The sequence below is a fragment of the Bombina bombina genome, chromosome 3, assembly GCF_027579735.1.
Source record: "Bombina bombina isolate aBomBom1 chromosome 3, aBomBom1.pri, whole genome shotgun sequence".
In the NCBI taxonomy this organism is placed as follows: domain Eukaryota; kingdom Metazoa; phylum Chordata; class Amphibia; order Anura; family Bombinatoridae; genus Bombina; species Bombina bombina.
In genome coordinates, this window is record NC_069501.1 from 656,327,334 (window position 1) to 656,342,727 (window position 15,394).

General features: G+C 40.9%; 1 protein-coding gene across 1 annotated transcript in view; it reads right to left on the minus strand.

Annotated features, from left to right (window-relative positions):
• The window catches only part of TEX14 (testis expressed 14, intercellular bridge forming factor), a 733,261-nt gene that overhangs the window by 397,274 nt on the left and 320,593 nt on the right, over window positions 1-15,394 (minus strand). The window contains exon 8 of the mRNA XM_053705409.1: window positions 13,525-13,655. Coding sequence (XP_053561384.1) covers window positions 13,525-13,655 — 131 coding nt within the window. The remainder of the gene's footprint in view (window positions 1-13,524; window positions 13,656-15,394) is intronic.

Sequence of the window (15,394 nt, forward strand, 5' to 3'; positions counted from 1 at the left end):
AGTGAACCTGAGGAACTGATGATGATCTTTGTGGATAGGAATATTCAGGTACGCATCCTTTAGATCCACGTTAGTCATATATTGACCTTCCTGGATCATAGGTAAGATTGTCCGAATGGTCTCCATCTTGAATGATGGGACTTTGAGGAATCTGTTTAGAATTTTTAGATCCAGGATTGGTCTCAAAGTTCCTTCTTTTTTGGGAACCACAAACAGGTTTGAGTAAAAATCCAGTCCTTGTTCTGCAATTGGAACTGGGTATATCACTCCCATTGTATGTATATCTTCTACACAGCGTAAGAACACCTCTTTCTTTGTCTGGTCTGTAGACAGACGAGAAATGTGGAATCTTCCCCTTGGAGGGGAGTCCTTGAATTCTAGAAGATATCCCTGGGAAACAATCTCTAATGCCCAGTGATCGTGAACATCTCTTGCCCAGGCCTGAGCGAAGAGAGAAAGTCTGCCCCCTACTAGATCCGGTCCCGGATCGGGGGCTACCCCTTCATGCTGTCTTGGTAGCAGCTGCAGGCTTTTTGGCCTGTTTACCCTTGTTCCAGCCCTGATAAGGCTTCCAGGTTGCCTTGGGCTGTGAAGCTTTACCCTCTTGCTTTGCAGCTGTAGAGGCTGAAGCGGGATCGCTCCTGAAATTACGAAAGGAACGAAAATTAGCTTTGTTTTTAGCCTTAAAGGGCTTGTCCTGAGGGAGAGCATGGCCCTTTCCCCCGGCGATTTCTGAAATAATCTCTTTCAATTCTGGCCCGAAAAGGGTCTTTCCTTTGAAAGGGATATTTAATAATTTGGATTTTGACGACACATCAGCCGACCATGACTTGAGCCAAAGCGCTCTGCGCGCCATAATGGCGAAACCTGAATTTTTTGCTGCTAACAAACTAATTGCAAAGCGGCATCTGTGATAAAAGAATTAGCCAGCTTTAGAGCGTTAATTCTATCCATAATTGCGTTGTATGAGCTCTCTGTCTGGAGCGAATCCTCCAGCGCCTCAAACCAGAAAGCTGCTGCAGTAGTTACAGGAATAATGCAGGCAATAGGTTGGAGAAGAAAACCTTGTTGAACAAAAATGTTCTTAAGTAAACCTTCTAACTTTTTATCCATAGGATCTTTAAAAGCACAACTGTCTTCAATTGGTATGGTTGTGTGTTTAGCAAGCGAAGAAACAGCCCCCTCTACCTTAGGGACCGTCTGCCACAAGTCCCGACTGGGGTCAGTTATGGGGAACATTTTCTTAAAAGGGGAGGGAACAAAAGGGACATCTGGTCTATCCCACTCCCTAGTAACAATATCTGCAACCCTCTAAGGGATCGGAAACGCATCAGTGTATACAGGGACCTCTAGGTACTTGTCCATTTTACACAATTTCTCTTGGACCACCATAGGGTCACAATCATCCACAGTAGCTAATACCTCCCTGAGCAATACGCGGAGGTGTTCCAATTTAAATTTAAACGCTAATGAATCTGACTCTGCCTGATGAGAAACCTTTCCTGAATCGGAAATTTCTCCCTCAGACATCAAGTCCCTCACTCCCACTTCAGAGCGTTGTGAGGGTACATCAGATAAGGCTACCAAAGCTTCAGATTGCTCATAATCTGCTCTTAAAACAGAGCTATCACGCTTTGCAGGAAAAACTGGCAGTTTAGATAGGAAGGCCTCAAGGGAGTTATCCATGACTGCCGCTAGTTGTTGCAATGTAATAGGGGCAGACGCACTAGAGGTAAAAGGCATCGCTTGCACGGGCGTAACTGGTTGTGACACATGGGGAGAGGTAGATGGACTATCCTCATTACCTTCAGTCTGAAAATCATCTAGGGCCACATTTTTAAGTGCAACAATATGATCTTTAAAATGTATAGACACATTAGTACAATTGGGACACATCCTGAGAGGGGGTTCCACCATGGCTTCTAAACACATTGAACAAGGACTTTCCTTGGTCTCAGACATTTTTAACAGACTAGCAATATGTACAAACAGGCTTAGAAATCAAAGTTTAAACAAATAAAATACACAATTTGAAAAAATTTTACTGTGCCTTTAAGAGATAAAAAGAGCACACAATTTTACAAAACAATGAAAAATGCAGCAATCCTTTTGAAATTTTCACAGTATGTACCTAAAGCCTTAATAAGATTGCACCACAAGTTGCAAAACAATTAACCCCTTAATGCCCAAACCGGAGCAGCCTAAAGCCAATAACCGGTTAAATTACTACAGCACCTTGCCACAGCTTACTGCTGTGGCCCTACCTGCCCTTAGGGATCAGTTTTGGGGGCATGAAGCTTCTTTCAGGCCCTCAAACAGCAGCAGGACCCTCCATGTGAAGCAGCATGAACTTGTCTTTCAATTCTAACTGCGCATCTGAGGTGCGAAATTAGGCCCCTCCCACTCCACTCCAGAGCTATGAGGCCTACCAAAATCACTTCTAAGTGAATAAATTTAAGCCATGTGGGTAATAACCCCAGAAAAAACACCAAAGTGCTCTAAAAGTGTCCCCCAACGAGTATTTCTTAAGTAAAATAATTGATTGCCCTAAGTTAGAGTAAACCAGTATAATTAGCCCTGTTATGTAAGCATTCAATTCTTTACTAAGTCTCAGAACATAGCTTACCCTCCCCTCATGGGGATATTGTCAGTCTTCTAGCATTATCTCAGTCTTGTTTAGAAATAAATGACTGAACATACCTCATTGCAGTCAAGCCTGCAAACTGTTCCCCCCAACTGAAGTTTTCTGGTACTCATCAGTCCTGTGTGGGAACAGCAATGGATTTTAGTTACAACATGCTAAAATCAACTTCCTCTCAGCAGAATTCTTCATCTTTTTTCTGCCAGAGAGTAAATAGTACAAACCGATACCATTTAAAAATAACAAACTTTTGATTGAAGATAATAAAACTACAATTCTAACACCACATTCACTTTACCCTCCCGTAGAGAGACCCTAGGAGCTATATGGACAGCTCTGCTGTGTACTCTCTTTGCCACTTCCTGTAGGGAATGAGAATATCCCACAAGTAAAGGATGAATCCATGGACTGGATACACCTTGCAAGAGAAATAGTGTCAACCAGCATAAATTAGCCCTGTCATGTTAAGCTTGTAATTCCATACTTAGTCTCTGAATAAAGCTTACCCTTCCCTCATGGGGATCTTATCAGTCCTTTTCTAGCATTATCACAGTCTTGTCTAGAAATTTATGACTGAACATACCTTATTGCAGCCTAACCTGCAAACCGTTCCCCCCAACTGAAGTTTTCTTGTACTCCTCAGTCCTGTGTGGGAACAGCAGTGGATTTTAGTTACAACATGCTAAAATCATCTTCCTCTCTGCAGAAATCTTCATCCCTTTTCTGCTGGAGAGTAAATAGTACAAACCTGTACCATTTAAAAATAACACATTTTTTCTTGTAGAACAAAAACTACAAATCTAACACCACATTCACTTTACCCTTCCGAGAGAGACCCTATTGCTTAGAGCCGGCAAAGAGAATGACTGAGGGGTGGAGCTAGAGGGGGAGCTATATGGACAGCTCTGCTGTGTGCTCTCTTTGCCACTTCCTGTTAGGAAGGAGAATATCCCACAAGTAAATGATGAATCCGTGGACTGGATACACCTTACAAGAGAAATAACTAACACAATGACACCTTCTGAGATAGAGCCTGAATAACCATGAAAACATAGGATCCAAAGGAAGACATTGTAAGCCTCTTAGAACCAGATTCAAACACCAGAGGTGAAATAGATTTATTAACAGGTCTGAATCTAACCAAAACCTCAATAAATACCTGGATAACTGGAAGACTAGCACACTTTGAGTGTGAAAAAAAAAACAGAAAGTGCTGAAATGTGACCATTTAGAAAAATTACCAATAGACCCTGCCATGATTCCTCAATCAAATCAGTATGAAATATAAAGATTCAGTAGAAAAAAAAAAAAAAAAAAAAACACTTTGAGGAACAACTAAACGTTCATCCCCAAGCAGTAGATCTGCAAAAACACCTCTTCAGGCCAAATGGGAGCTATTGGGAGGGGAAGGAAATAAAGAGGGATACTTAAAGCTTTATTGTAGAGTGTGGAGTATCACTTTGTTGGATTTTTGTGGACTATCACTACCTTAGAAATAAAGAACATATTTGATCAGACAGCATAAAGCCTGTGATAAAAATTCACTTGTTCCAAGCATGAAGAATCACCCTAAAAGTCCTAACTAAAATCTATTTGTGTAAAGGTTCACAATGAAAAGACTGAACATTTAGAATTCAAAGGCGAATAAGGGGCTGAATTATCAAGGGCCGAATGGCCCCTGATCCCCCTGTTTCCGTGCAAGCCTTCAGACTGTGTATGCTGTTGGCATTTAGCGATGTCTGGTGGACATGATACGCTACAGCGTTTCACCAGACATTGATAAATCGGCCCTAGGTCTTTTAAACGGGACAAATATTTTTTACAGCCTGAAAGAAAGTCAAAAGCTCAGAATTAAAAGAAATCTTCTATTGGAAAAGAAACATTGAAAGTGCAGAAACCTTAACTTGTAGAAAACTAATGTATAAATTCATACCTTCATTTGCAAAAAAATATCCAAGTATTAGCTGTTTCCAGCTTACAGATTTTCAGACAACTAGAAATTGTTTAACTGAAAAACACATCATTTTTAGAATCAAGCATTTATTAACAAAGCCATCAATGCAAGCCTTTTAAACTCTTAATAAAAGAATGGATACAGAGCATAACAAGAGAAATATAAGAAAGAAGCTAATATTTTTACCAAATGTTATTTTAGGCAAGGCAGGAATTAGAACAATCACTATTGTTTCGTCCTGCTTGATCTTTTGAATTATTTGTGGGAGCAAAATGATAAAAGCAAAAAACAAACTAGTCTGAGCCACCAGGAATATACCACACCATCTGTGCTAAAGGCCCAAAAACTGTACATGTAATTAATTAAAACAAACAGCATGTGATAAATAGTGTATTATGATGTGTTAACAACTCTCACAGCTTTAGAAATGTTATGGATGGACCCATCCATTATTCACACACTCAAAAGCACATGTATAGGTTTCTATACTTCAGTGAAATTTCTAAAATACTGTGTAAACAAGTGTTTCTTAAAAGTTTTAATGTGCTGTTTAAATAAATAGTAGGTAAAATCCCTTTTTTTTTTTTTTTATATATATAATTAACAGGTAAGTCAAAAAATAATATGGAGTAATAGTAAGTAATAATGAGTAATAGTTAATAAATATAAAAATAATATAGTAATAATAATAATAATAATAATAATATGTAATATAATAATAAGTGTAATATAATATAGGCACCCCTCTTAAAGTGACATAATATTAATATTACAGTATATAATAGTATTATATTTGTAGCTCTGAAATAAATGCATACTATGAAAGAAAACACTCAATTATATGATAAAATATAAAACTATTACCTCTGTAAGTATGCACACTGTAAACATAAAATATAACAATACATTTCTAAAGGATGTGCAAATAGTATAAACTCTAACACAGTATTCATAGAATTATATATTTACATAAAGTAGAATATGCATTTTTTATTTCCTTAATATTACCTTGTATATGTGTGGGCACTTTAATATTTAGCAAAAACATAAATTATGCTTAACAGATAATTTCCTTTCTTTCTGTATGAGGAGAGTCCACGGCTTCATTCCTTACTTGTGGGAAATACTGAACCTGGCCACCAGGAGGAGGCAAAGACACCCCAGCCAAAGGCTTAAATACCTCCCCCACTTCCCTCATATCCCAGTCATTCTGCCAAGGGAACAAGGAACAGTAGGAGAAATATCAGGGTATAAATGGTGCCAGAAGAACAAAACAAAAATTTAGGTCCGCCCATCTGAGAATACGGACGGGGGCCGTGGACTCTCCTCATACAGAAGGAAAGGAAATTATCTGGCAAGTATAATTTATGTTTTCCTTCTTAATATGAGGATATTCCATGGCTTCATTCCTTACTTGTGGGAAACATATACCGAAGCTCTAGAGGACACTGAATGAAACGGGAGGGTAAAAAGAGAGGTGGACCCTAATCTGAGAGCACCATAGCCTGCAAAACCTTTCTCCCAAAAGCTACTTCAGCAGAAGCAAAAAGCCAAACTTGTAAAAATGTTGAAAAGGTATTTAAGGAGGACCAGGAAGCCGCCCTAAAAATCTGATCCATAAAAGCCTCATTCTTGAAGGCCCAAGAGGAAGGCAATGGTCTAGTTGAATGAACCTTAGTCCTCTGAGGAGGCTTGTGTCCTGCTGTCTCATAAGATAAGCGAATAATGCTCCTCAACCAAAATGATAAGGAAGTGGACAAGGCTTTCTGCCCCTTATGCATCCCAGAATAGACAACAAACAAAGAAGAAGTCCGTCTAAAATCTTTTGTAGCCTTAAGATAGAACTTCATGGCCCAAACCACATTCAAATTATGAAGTAACCGCTCCTTTGATGGAGGAGGATTAAGACACAAGGAAGGGGGGGGGGGGGGGGAGCCAGCAGCGAAGCAGTACAGTCGCACATATCAATAGCTCCGGCTACATCGCATACAAAAATTAATTTTAAAGACTGTTACAGCTTCAATACTTATCCCTTTCTGAAGATTGTTTAGTATAAATGACTGGCGCATCTAACTCTGCTATTGTGAGCCTCGCCAAAGTGACAGAATTTCAGGATTCTAGGGGGAAGCTTGCTGACAAGAGGTTCCGAAGTCGGCCATATTGGGCCTATCACTATTAAGTTCCTGGTGCCTATTACCATCTCTCAATATGGCTACAGCGGAGCAAATTATGGGGGAGATCCATCTTTTCCTAGATGGATGCAGCAGCATGTTTGAGCGCTTACCCACTCTGGCCTTCCGGCAGGAAGACGACATGACCCTGGATCATCCTAACCACAAGCCCATATGCATGGCCATGCCGGGGAGCGGCGGCGCTTTGGGGCCCCGGTGTCCCCCGCCTCCTGAGCATGTCGTCTTGGCAGTGGACAGTGGAACTGCCCCTACTGGCTTGTCGCTGGTCGCACTACAGAGCTACAACCTCCTACAACAGCAAGCACCGCTCACTGAAACTCACAGCCGCATGCAAGTACTATTACCTATGGTTAAAGCAGCCCAAGCCGGTTTGCACCTCACATCATCAGTAACCTTCTCACCGTTAGACTGTTTTGCTCAAATCAGTTCGACTGCAGCAGCCCACAACATAGTGGCCCAGAGGTCTGCAGTTTTTCAATGCCATTACTTCAGCAATGTTCAGTCGGCCCCTTGCATCTGCGGGCTGCAGCGGTCAAACACCCCGGCCAGACTACATAGGTCAGGTATTGGCTAGAACAATATACAATATTAGGAGCGGTTGGAACTTACTCTATAGGCTCATAACCCTCCAAAGATGTCCACTAAGTGATCTAAAAGTGTGACGCTTCCCTGCCATGCTGAATATACACTGTCATTGTTTAAAACCCCCTGTGATTCACTTTCATTACTGGTGTTTTGCTGCCCCTGAGGCTCTACAGTTAAAAATCCCTCACAGGCTATGAGATCGTTATATATCATTAGTATGGGGTAAATTTAAAGAACATAGCTGTGGAACTGTTTATTACCCATCTTCTCTCCACTATTTTAAGTGCTTATACCTTTATGCCTATACGTAATTTGTTAACCCTTACTCTACAATACGCTCTGAAATCCCCCATGGGTCATTTCTAGAGCCATCTTACCAATGAGTTGTGATAACTATTTTTATGCTGATGCCATTTTATTTAAAGCTGCACCTTATATGCTATACACTACTCCAATTCTTTGTTAAGAGATATTATACACTATAGAGAAATCACCTACCCATAACAGAAGTTGAGCTCACTGTTATCTCAGTCCATTTATAGGCTACTAATTCAGTTATACCCCTCACAGTTGAGCTATCTCATTGCAAAGTAGCAGCTCACTACAAGTTGCATATATTACTCAGGTGTTGCCTAATGTGTTATAAATCCAGCTACTTGTGGTCTACTGTATTATGTGATTGATGTATATTTGAATGGGGCCAGTCCATCACCTCTCTAGTTAGCATGTATAGATACTACTTTATGCTTACAGGTCCCTCTCTGACTATTTATACCCATTGTTATATAAATAGCATTTAAGCACTTCATCTTACAACACCTATATGTTTACAGCTTATTATACTTCCTACATATATTTGGAGTTTAACTATGATTTCTAAACACGGCATCTTGCTGCCAACGGGATAATTATATTTTATAAACACATAGCTCCATAGTTTCAGACATAGTTTTGCACTGTTATGTACTTCATAGTATAAGTAACGCTCTTATTTTTTGGACCTACTCTCCTAGTATTATCTATAATTTCCTTACCCGCATTATTTTAACTGAGTTGCATGTATAGTGCCCAATCTCTAAGTTTAGATCTTATGCCTCAATATGCCAAGTACGGCATCAGCCCAGCGTTTCATCAGCTCCTTCTCTTAATGCATCACCACAAGTTGTTTATTACGTTCTCATACTCATAATTCAATCCATAAGGGTCCTGATTGTCTACTAAGGTAATAACAGATTTAAAATCCATAATATACCATTAGTACTGTTAGAACGTCCCCATTAGACTCCAGGTTACTAGCCTTGATATTCCCCTAAAATGTTGGATGAGCTCTTCCTGGAGGTTTACCTGCCCTGCCTGTGATATTCTATAATTTAAATGCCTCCTTAGCTACATACCCTATCCATCGCATTCAATTTCCCACCTCCCCCCCCACCCCCATAATGAATCTCCTAATTCAGGAGGTCTAACCACGCGGCCTCTCTTGTCTATGCCGCAACCTACTTATAGTTTATAATATCAACTACTAATTACCTTAATCTACTGACCTACACTGCTTTAGAAATCTACACAATCTATGGGTAGTCATGTAGATTCAATATTATTCCCAGTTAATACCCCCCCTGTCTATTGCTATAAGAATCTTCAGGTCCTCAGGAGCATAACTTTCATTTTAATATTATTCCATACCTACATCCCATATCATATTAGGTCAGTAAGAGAATGGCGCCTTTACTGTATTTAATGTTTGACAAACTAATTGCCATCTTATTCTCAGTCGCCATGCTTTATATTTTGTTCCACATCCTTTTATCCTACTATGTTCTTTAAACATTAACATTACCTAATAGCATAAGTAAGTATTTACTCTATTTTTGTTGGATCATTCGCATTTCCCACTTTCCTCTCCTACTGTTAATATAGAAGGGGCCTTAGTATTAAGTGAGGAAACTCATCTTGTCCAGAATATGGGAAAAAATGAAAAGGGGTTCCAGTTTTTCGTATAACGTTGCCTTTGATAGGAATGTAATCTGTCTTTATGTATGCAGAATTATTATATTGTATCGTACATGTCTGTTTATTCTTCATAAGTTGTATTCTGTTTGCACAACCTCAATAAAAATTATATATACAAAAAAAAAAAAAAAAAGACACAAGGAAGGAACCACAATCTCCTGATTGATGTTGTGATCTGAAACAATCTTAGGAACAAAACCTAACCCAATACGAAAAACAGCCTTATCAGCATGGAATACTAAGGGGGCTCACATTGCAAGGCAGCCATCTCAGATACTCTACGCTCCAAAGCAATAGCCAGAAGAAAAAGAACCTTCCAAGACAGTAATTTAATGTCTACTACATGCCTAGGCTCAAACAGAGCCTTCTGCAAAACCTTAAGAAAAATATTTAAACTCTAAGGAGGAGCGCTAGATCTGAACACAGGCCTGATTCTAGTCAGAGCCTGAACAAAAGACTGGACATGTGAAAGCTCAGCAAGCCTCTTGCGCAGTAAAACAGATAGGGCTGAAATCTGTCCCTTAAGCTAGCAGAAAGGCCCTTCTCCAGACCATCCTGGAGAAAGGAAAGAATCCTGGAAACCCTGACCTTATGCCAGGGAAATCCCCTTTCTTCACACCAGAATATGTAGGTCCTCCACACCTTATGAAAGATGTCACGAGTCACCGGCTTACAAGCTTGAATGAGAGTATCAATAATACTCTTAGAAAAACCCATCTTGGCATGGACTAAGCGTTCAATCTCCACGCAGTCACCCTCAGAGAAATTTGATGAACAAAAGGGCCTTACTCCAGCAGATCTCGGCAACAAAGTAACCTCCATGGAGGAGATGAGGACATCCTCACCAGGTCCGCGAACCACATCCTTTGTGGCCACAATGGAGCAATATGAATCACTGATGCTTGCTCCTGCTTGATGCGGGCCACTACATGAGAGAGAAGTGGTAACGGTGGAAAAATGTAAATCAGATTGAACATCCAAGGTACTGCTAATGCATCTATTAGCTTTGCCTGATGATCCCTCGACTGCGACACATATCTGGGTAGCTTGGAATTGAGAAGGAAGTGCCATGCCCCATCTTTTGCAAATCTCTGCAAACACCTCGGGATGGAGAGACCATTCCCCCAGATGAAAGGATGGTCTGCTGAGGAAATCCGCTACCCAGATGTCCACACCCGGAATGTGGATCGCTGATAGTGAGCAGTTGTGGGCCTCCCCCATTCCAGAATCCGAGAGACTTCTCACATTGCTAGAGAACTCCTCGTTAAAACTGGGATGAACCCAGAAGAGGCCAAGCCTTCAGAGCATTGAAGATCGCTCGAAGATCCAAAATGTTGATCGGGAGGAGAGATTCCTCTCGAGTCCACAGGCCCTGTGCCCTCTTGGCACCCCAAACAGCTCCCCATCCTGTAAGACTTGTGTCCGTAGTCACAATCTCCCAGGATGGTCTCAAGAAGGATGTTCCTTGGGACAGGTGATCTGGACAGAGCCACAAGGAGAGCGATTCTCTCGACCGGTTGTCCAGAGAAATATGTGGGGACAGATCTGAATGATCGCCGTTCCACTGTCTCAGCATGCACAGCTAAAGTGATCTGAGATGGAATCTGGCAAAAGGAATAATATCCATGCTGGACACCATGAGACCAATTACCTCCATACACCGAGCCACAGAGGGCCTTAAGGAGGTTTGGAGGGCAAGACAATTGGAAGTTAGCTTGCAATGTCTCTGGTCTGTAAGAAATATCCTCATGGATATGGAGTCTAATATAGTACCCAGAAATCCCTGGTACTGGAAACAAGAGAACTCTTTCTACGTTTATCTTCCATCCATGAGATAGAAGAAGTGATAGAAGGGCTTTTAAATGGTCCTCTGCCAGATAACAGGATGGTGCCTGAATCAGAATATTGTCTAAGTATGATGCTACTGCTTTACCTGTGGTTCTGGACACTGCGAGCAGAGCCCCCAGAACCTTCGTAAAGACTTTTGGAGCAGTAGCTAGACCAGATGGAAGTGCAATAAACTGGAAGTGTTGGTCCAGGAACGGAAATCTTAGGAACTTGAAGTGTCTCTTGTGTATCGGAACGTGAAAGTAAGCATCCTTCAGGTCTATTGTGGTCATGAACTGTCCTTCCTGAACTAAGGGAAGAATTGACCTTATTGTCTCCATCTTGAACGAGGGGACAGATAGGAATTTGTTTAAACACTTTAGGTCCATAATTGGGTGAAAAGTTCCCTCCTTCTTTGGGACCACAAAAAGGTTTGAGTAGTATCCCAGACCTCTTTCTGCTAGAAGTAACAGAACAATGACTCCAAGGTAAGAGAGATACCTCACGCACCCTAGAAAGGCCTCTTGCTTTTCTGGCCTTGAAGACAGGATTGACAAGAGGAATCTGCCCCTGGGTGGATGAGACTTGAAACCTATCCTGTATCCCTGAGCGATGACCTCCAGGACAAGCTTCCGAAAAGAGGGACAGTCTGCCCCCTACAAGATCCAGATCGGGGGCCGCCCCTTCATTCTGACTTTAACTTGGCAGGCTTTTTGTTCTGCTTGGATTTATTCCAGGGCTGAGCCGGCTTCCAAGTCCCCTTGGACTGCTTAGGCTTTGCGGAGGGCTGCTGACGTTGGGATCTATCCGAACGTAAGGAACGAAAATTAGGACCTTGTCCCTTAGGTTTGATCTTCTTATCCTGCAGTAAAAAGGCACCTTTGCCTCCAGTAACCGTGGAGATGAAAAGGCCTGGACCTAAGCTGGAGGCTTAGAGGCAGCAAATTCCAACCCAGAAAGAGCATCCTATAAAGTATTAGAGGCGTCCTCATCAATGGATAACCTTGTATCAGATAAATCCAATAAGCTAGTAGATGACCCCTGGGAAGGATAGCAATATTTGACCTTTCACTTGTGCTTAGCAGGGCTAAGTAAAGCATGGAACGCCGCAGACACTGCCATTTGTAACTGTCCAGTAAAGTTTGGCGGTTAAATGGCCCCTCCAGATGGAGGATTAAGAGTGCTATGGGAAGCTGCATGTGCATTAGGAGATGACTGTAGGGTGCACACCTCACAGGATGGAGACTCTTCTGAGGTGAACGGATCATTGGTACTAAACATATTAACTTTCTTTGATATGATTACTTTATCAAGGCATGTGGAACATAATTGAGCAGGACAGTATACCGTGGCCTCCTCACAATATAGACAGGCATTAGACTTAGGTGAAGAAGAAGCTTTATACCCCCAATGGCGGGGGCACTCACTACCTCCTATAACCCAGGCTTAAGAGAGAAACTGCTTTGTCTCCGGAAAACTGCACGGTCAGAAAAAAGAGGAATTCCGATTGACCATACCCGGTCACGCGGTGCGCCATGAATGACCGCCCCTGCTACAGCAAAAGGTGCGCCAAGCCTAACAGGCTGCACAGCGTATCCAAAATGAAAGTAAAACCTGTAGGTTCCAACATCTACCTGAGCCTCATCTCACACACGTCGGAGCATAATCATAATAAATTATGTGATTAATCCCTCTGTTCAATAATTCCCTTCCGGAGATATTAACCCTATATTCCATACAGAGAAAAGGAGGCACACTGTGACCCTGTCTTCGTGCGTTATAATATGTGTATAAAAAATGGAACTATCTCACCGTAATCTATGCCGTGGAACAGAAACACAGCCTCTCAAGTTTGACAGTCTTGTAGCATCCCTCCTGACACGGATTTGAGTGACAGAAGCAGGCAGTGAAACTCGTCAACACTGATTGCTTAGGAGCTGTTAATACGAGTCTGGATGGGTTCGCAGAAAGACTCTCCCTGCATCTCCAGACTCTAACATTTGTCAATGCTCTCACTGAGAGGCTGACAAGACTACTTAAAACTTCAGTCCCATTTCGAAGGGTAGATACCCTCCATAAGGAACAACTCTGTGTCTTCTGACACTTCTCTGCCAACCTCCTGTGACGAAAGGCAAAGAATATGAGCGTATATAAGTGGGGAAGTCTTTGCCTCCACCTGGTGGCCAGGTTCTGTATTTCTCACAAGGAATGAAGACGTGGACTCTCCTCATATTAAGAAGGAAATGGGTGTTTTAATGTCACTGTACTTAACATTTCTATTACCGCTGAATTAGAGAGCAGATGAACCTTACCTTGTCATCGTCATATAAGGTCCAGCTGGGTAGGAGAAAGAGAGTTTGTCATCTCCTTGAACTAAATATTTTTCTTCAACAAATGGAATTGTTCCAAAAAATTCCAGTCGCCCAGTGATTGTCAAATATAACTGAAAAATAAAAAATATTAATGCAAGAGGATGTTAGGTTTTTAATCACACTTTTTGATGTCTCAAAAGTGAAGTTATACAATATTTAATACATTCTATGAGCTGGTTATATTGACATTTCAACCTAATCACACTTTTCCTGGGTTAGTGCAACCATTGCTTATTAATAACATATTTATATAAATTATATACAGGGTGTGTTTTTAAATGTATTGAAGAAGAAAAAGTGGTTAACAACAAAATGTATGCTTACCTGATCCCAGAATCCATCAGTTATATATAGCCAAAAAGAAGAGGAAACTAGAAAAGCAGGAAAGGACAAAGAGAAGCAAAAAAAGTGCAAAAAAAGACTTGCCACCAGCTGTACAGCAAACAAGGGAGGGGCTTGTAGACTTTCATCATCATAAAATAAATTAATATGTGAGGTAAGTATACATTTTGTTTTCTGTCATAAGATGGTGAGACTCCACTAGACTTTACATGTTGGGTCTTATACCCAAGCACTGAAGTCTATGATACCACCATAAAATAGGGGGGAAGGAAGGGTTGTTAGGGATCAGGCACAAAGTCCTGCAGTACATTCCTGCCAAAAATAGTTTCTGAAGTGGCATGCACATCAAAATACTAGAATTTAGTAAAAGTATGCAAAGACGACCAAGTAGTTGCTTTATATATCAAGTTGATAGATGCCTGATCATGGTCCAAAAAGTGGAAACTGTAGTAGTTGAAAGAGAAGTCATGTGTTCATAGGGAGTTTTCCCTGCAACCCAGTAAGCCTTACAAATTAAGGGCTTAAGCCAATCGGTTAAGTGGCCTTTACATAAAACTTTAGGGCTCTCACAAAATCAACTTTGTGAAGGAGTTGCTCCTTAGAGTTCTTGAGAAAACAGGAAGGAACCACAATTTCCTGGTTAATAATATCTGTAAACACTACCTTAGGAAGAAAAGAGTAGCACAAACTTATCATCATGAAAAATCAAGAAAGGAGGCTTGCAAAACACAACAGTAAGCTCAGAAACCCTTTTCACCCAATAGATGACTAAAAAGAAGAGTTTTTTCCAGGCAAAACGATCCAACCCATGCTTACAATTAAATGGAGGGGCTTAAAGAGTAACTGGTCAAATTGCAGTCTTAATTCTAATCAAGGTAAATAGGAAAATAATAAAATAACACTTTATTTAACATATACACAGACGAAAAATATCAAATTGGATCAATAGGAAGAAATGGGTATGTGTCAACCATTCCTATATAGTCAAATGGCATAAAAAATAGGCTAAGTGACCTAATTGTTATCTCATGAGACTGTAAGCAGAAAGGGGTAAATTCTAAGAATATAGTGTACGGTGTAATCATACAATGCACTCAGAACTATGCGCTCAAAGGCGTCCTCCTGCCTGCGTGCTGCTGGGATTGAACCCTGTCAGCAGATTTCTGGCTAGTTGCCCTATATCTTGGATTACCATACACACATAGTTAGAATTTAATCTTTATCTTATATTTCATATCCCTCATTCCATGGATATAACTATGTATTCACGAGTTACCCCAACATTCACTTATTCAAACATATACACTAATGACACAGCGTGGCATCGTCCCACACTGTATGACACCCATGCATCCAAACACAATATAAACCATAAAAATCCTCAGTGTACATTTCTTCTACTGAGGCTGCCAGGTTATATAACCTTCTTATCAGCGTACGTACAGCAAAAAATGTGTGTGGATAAATA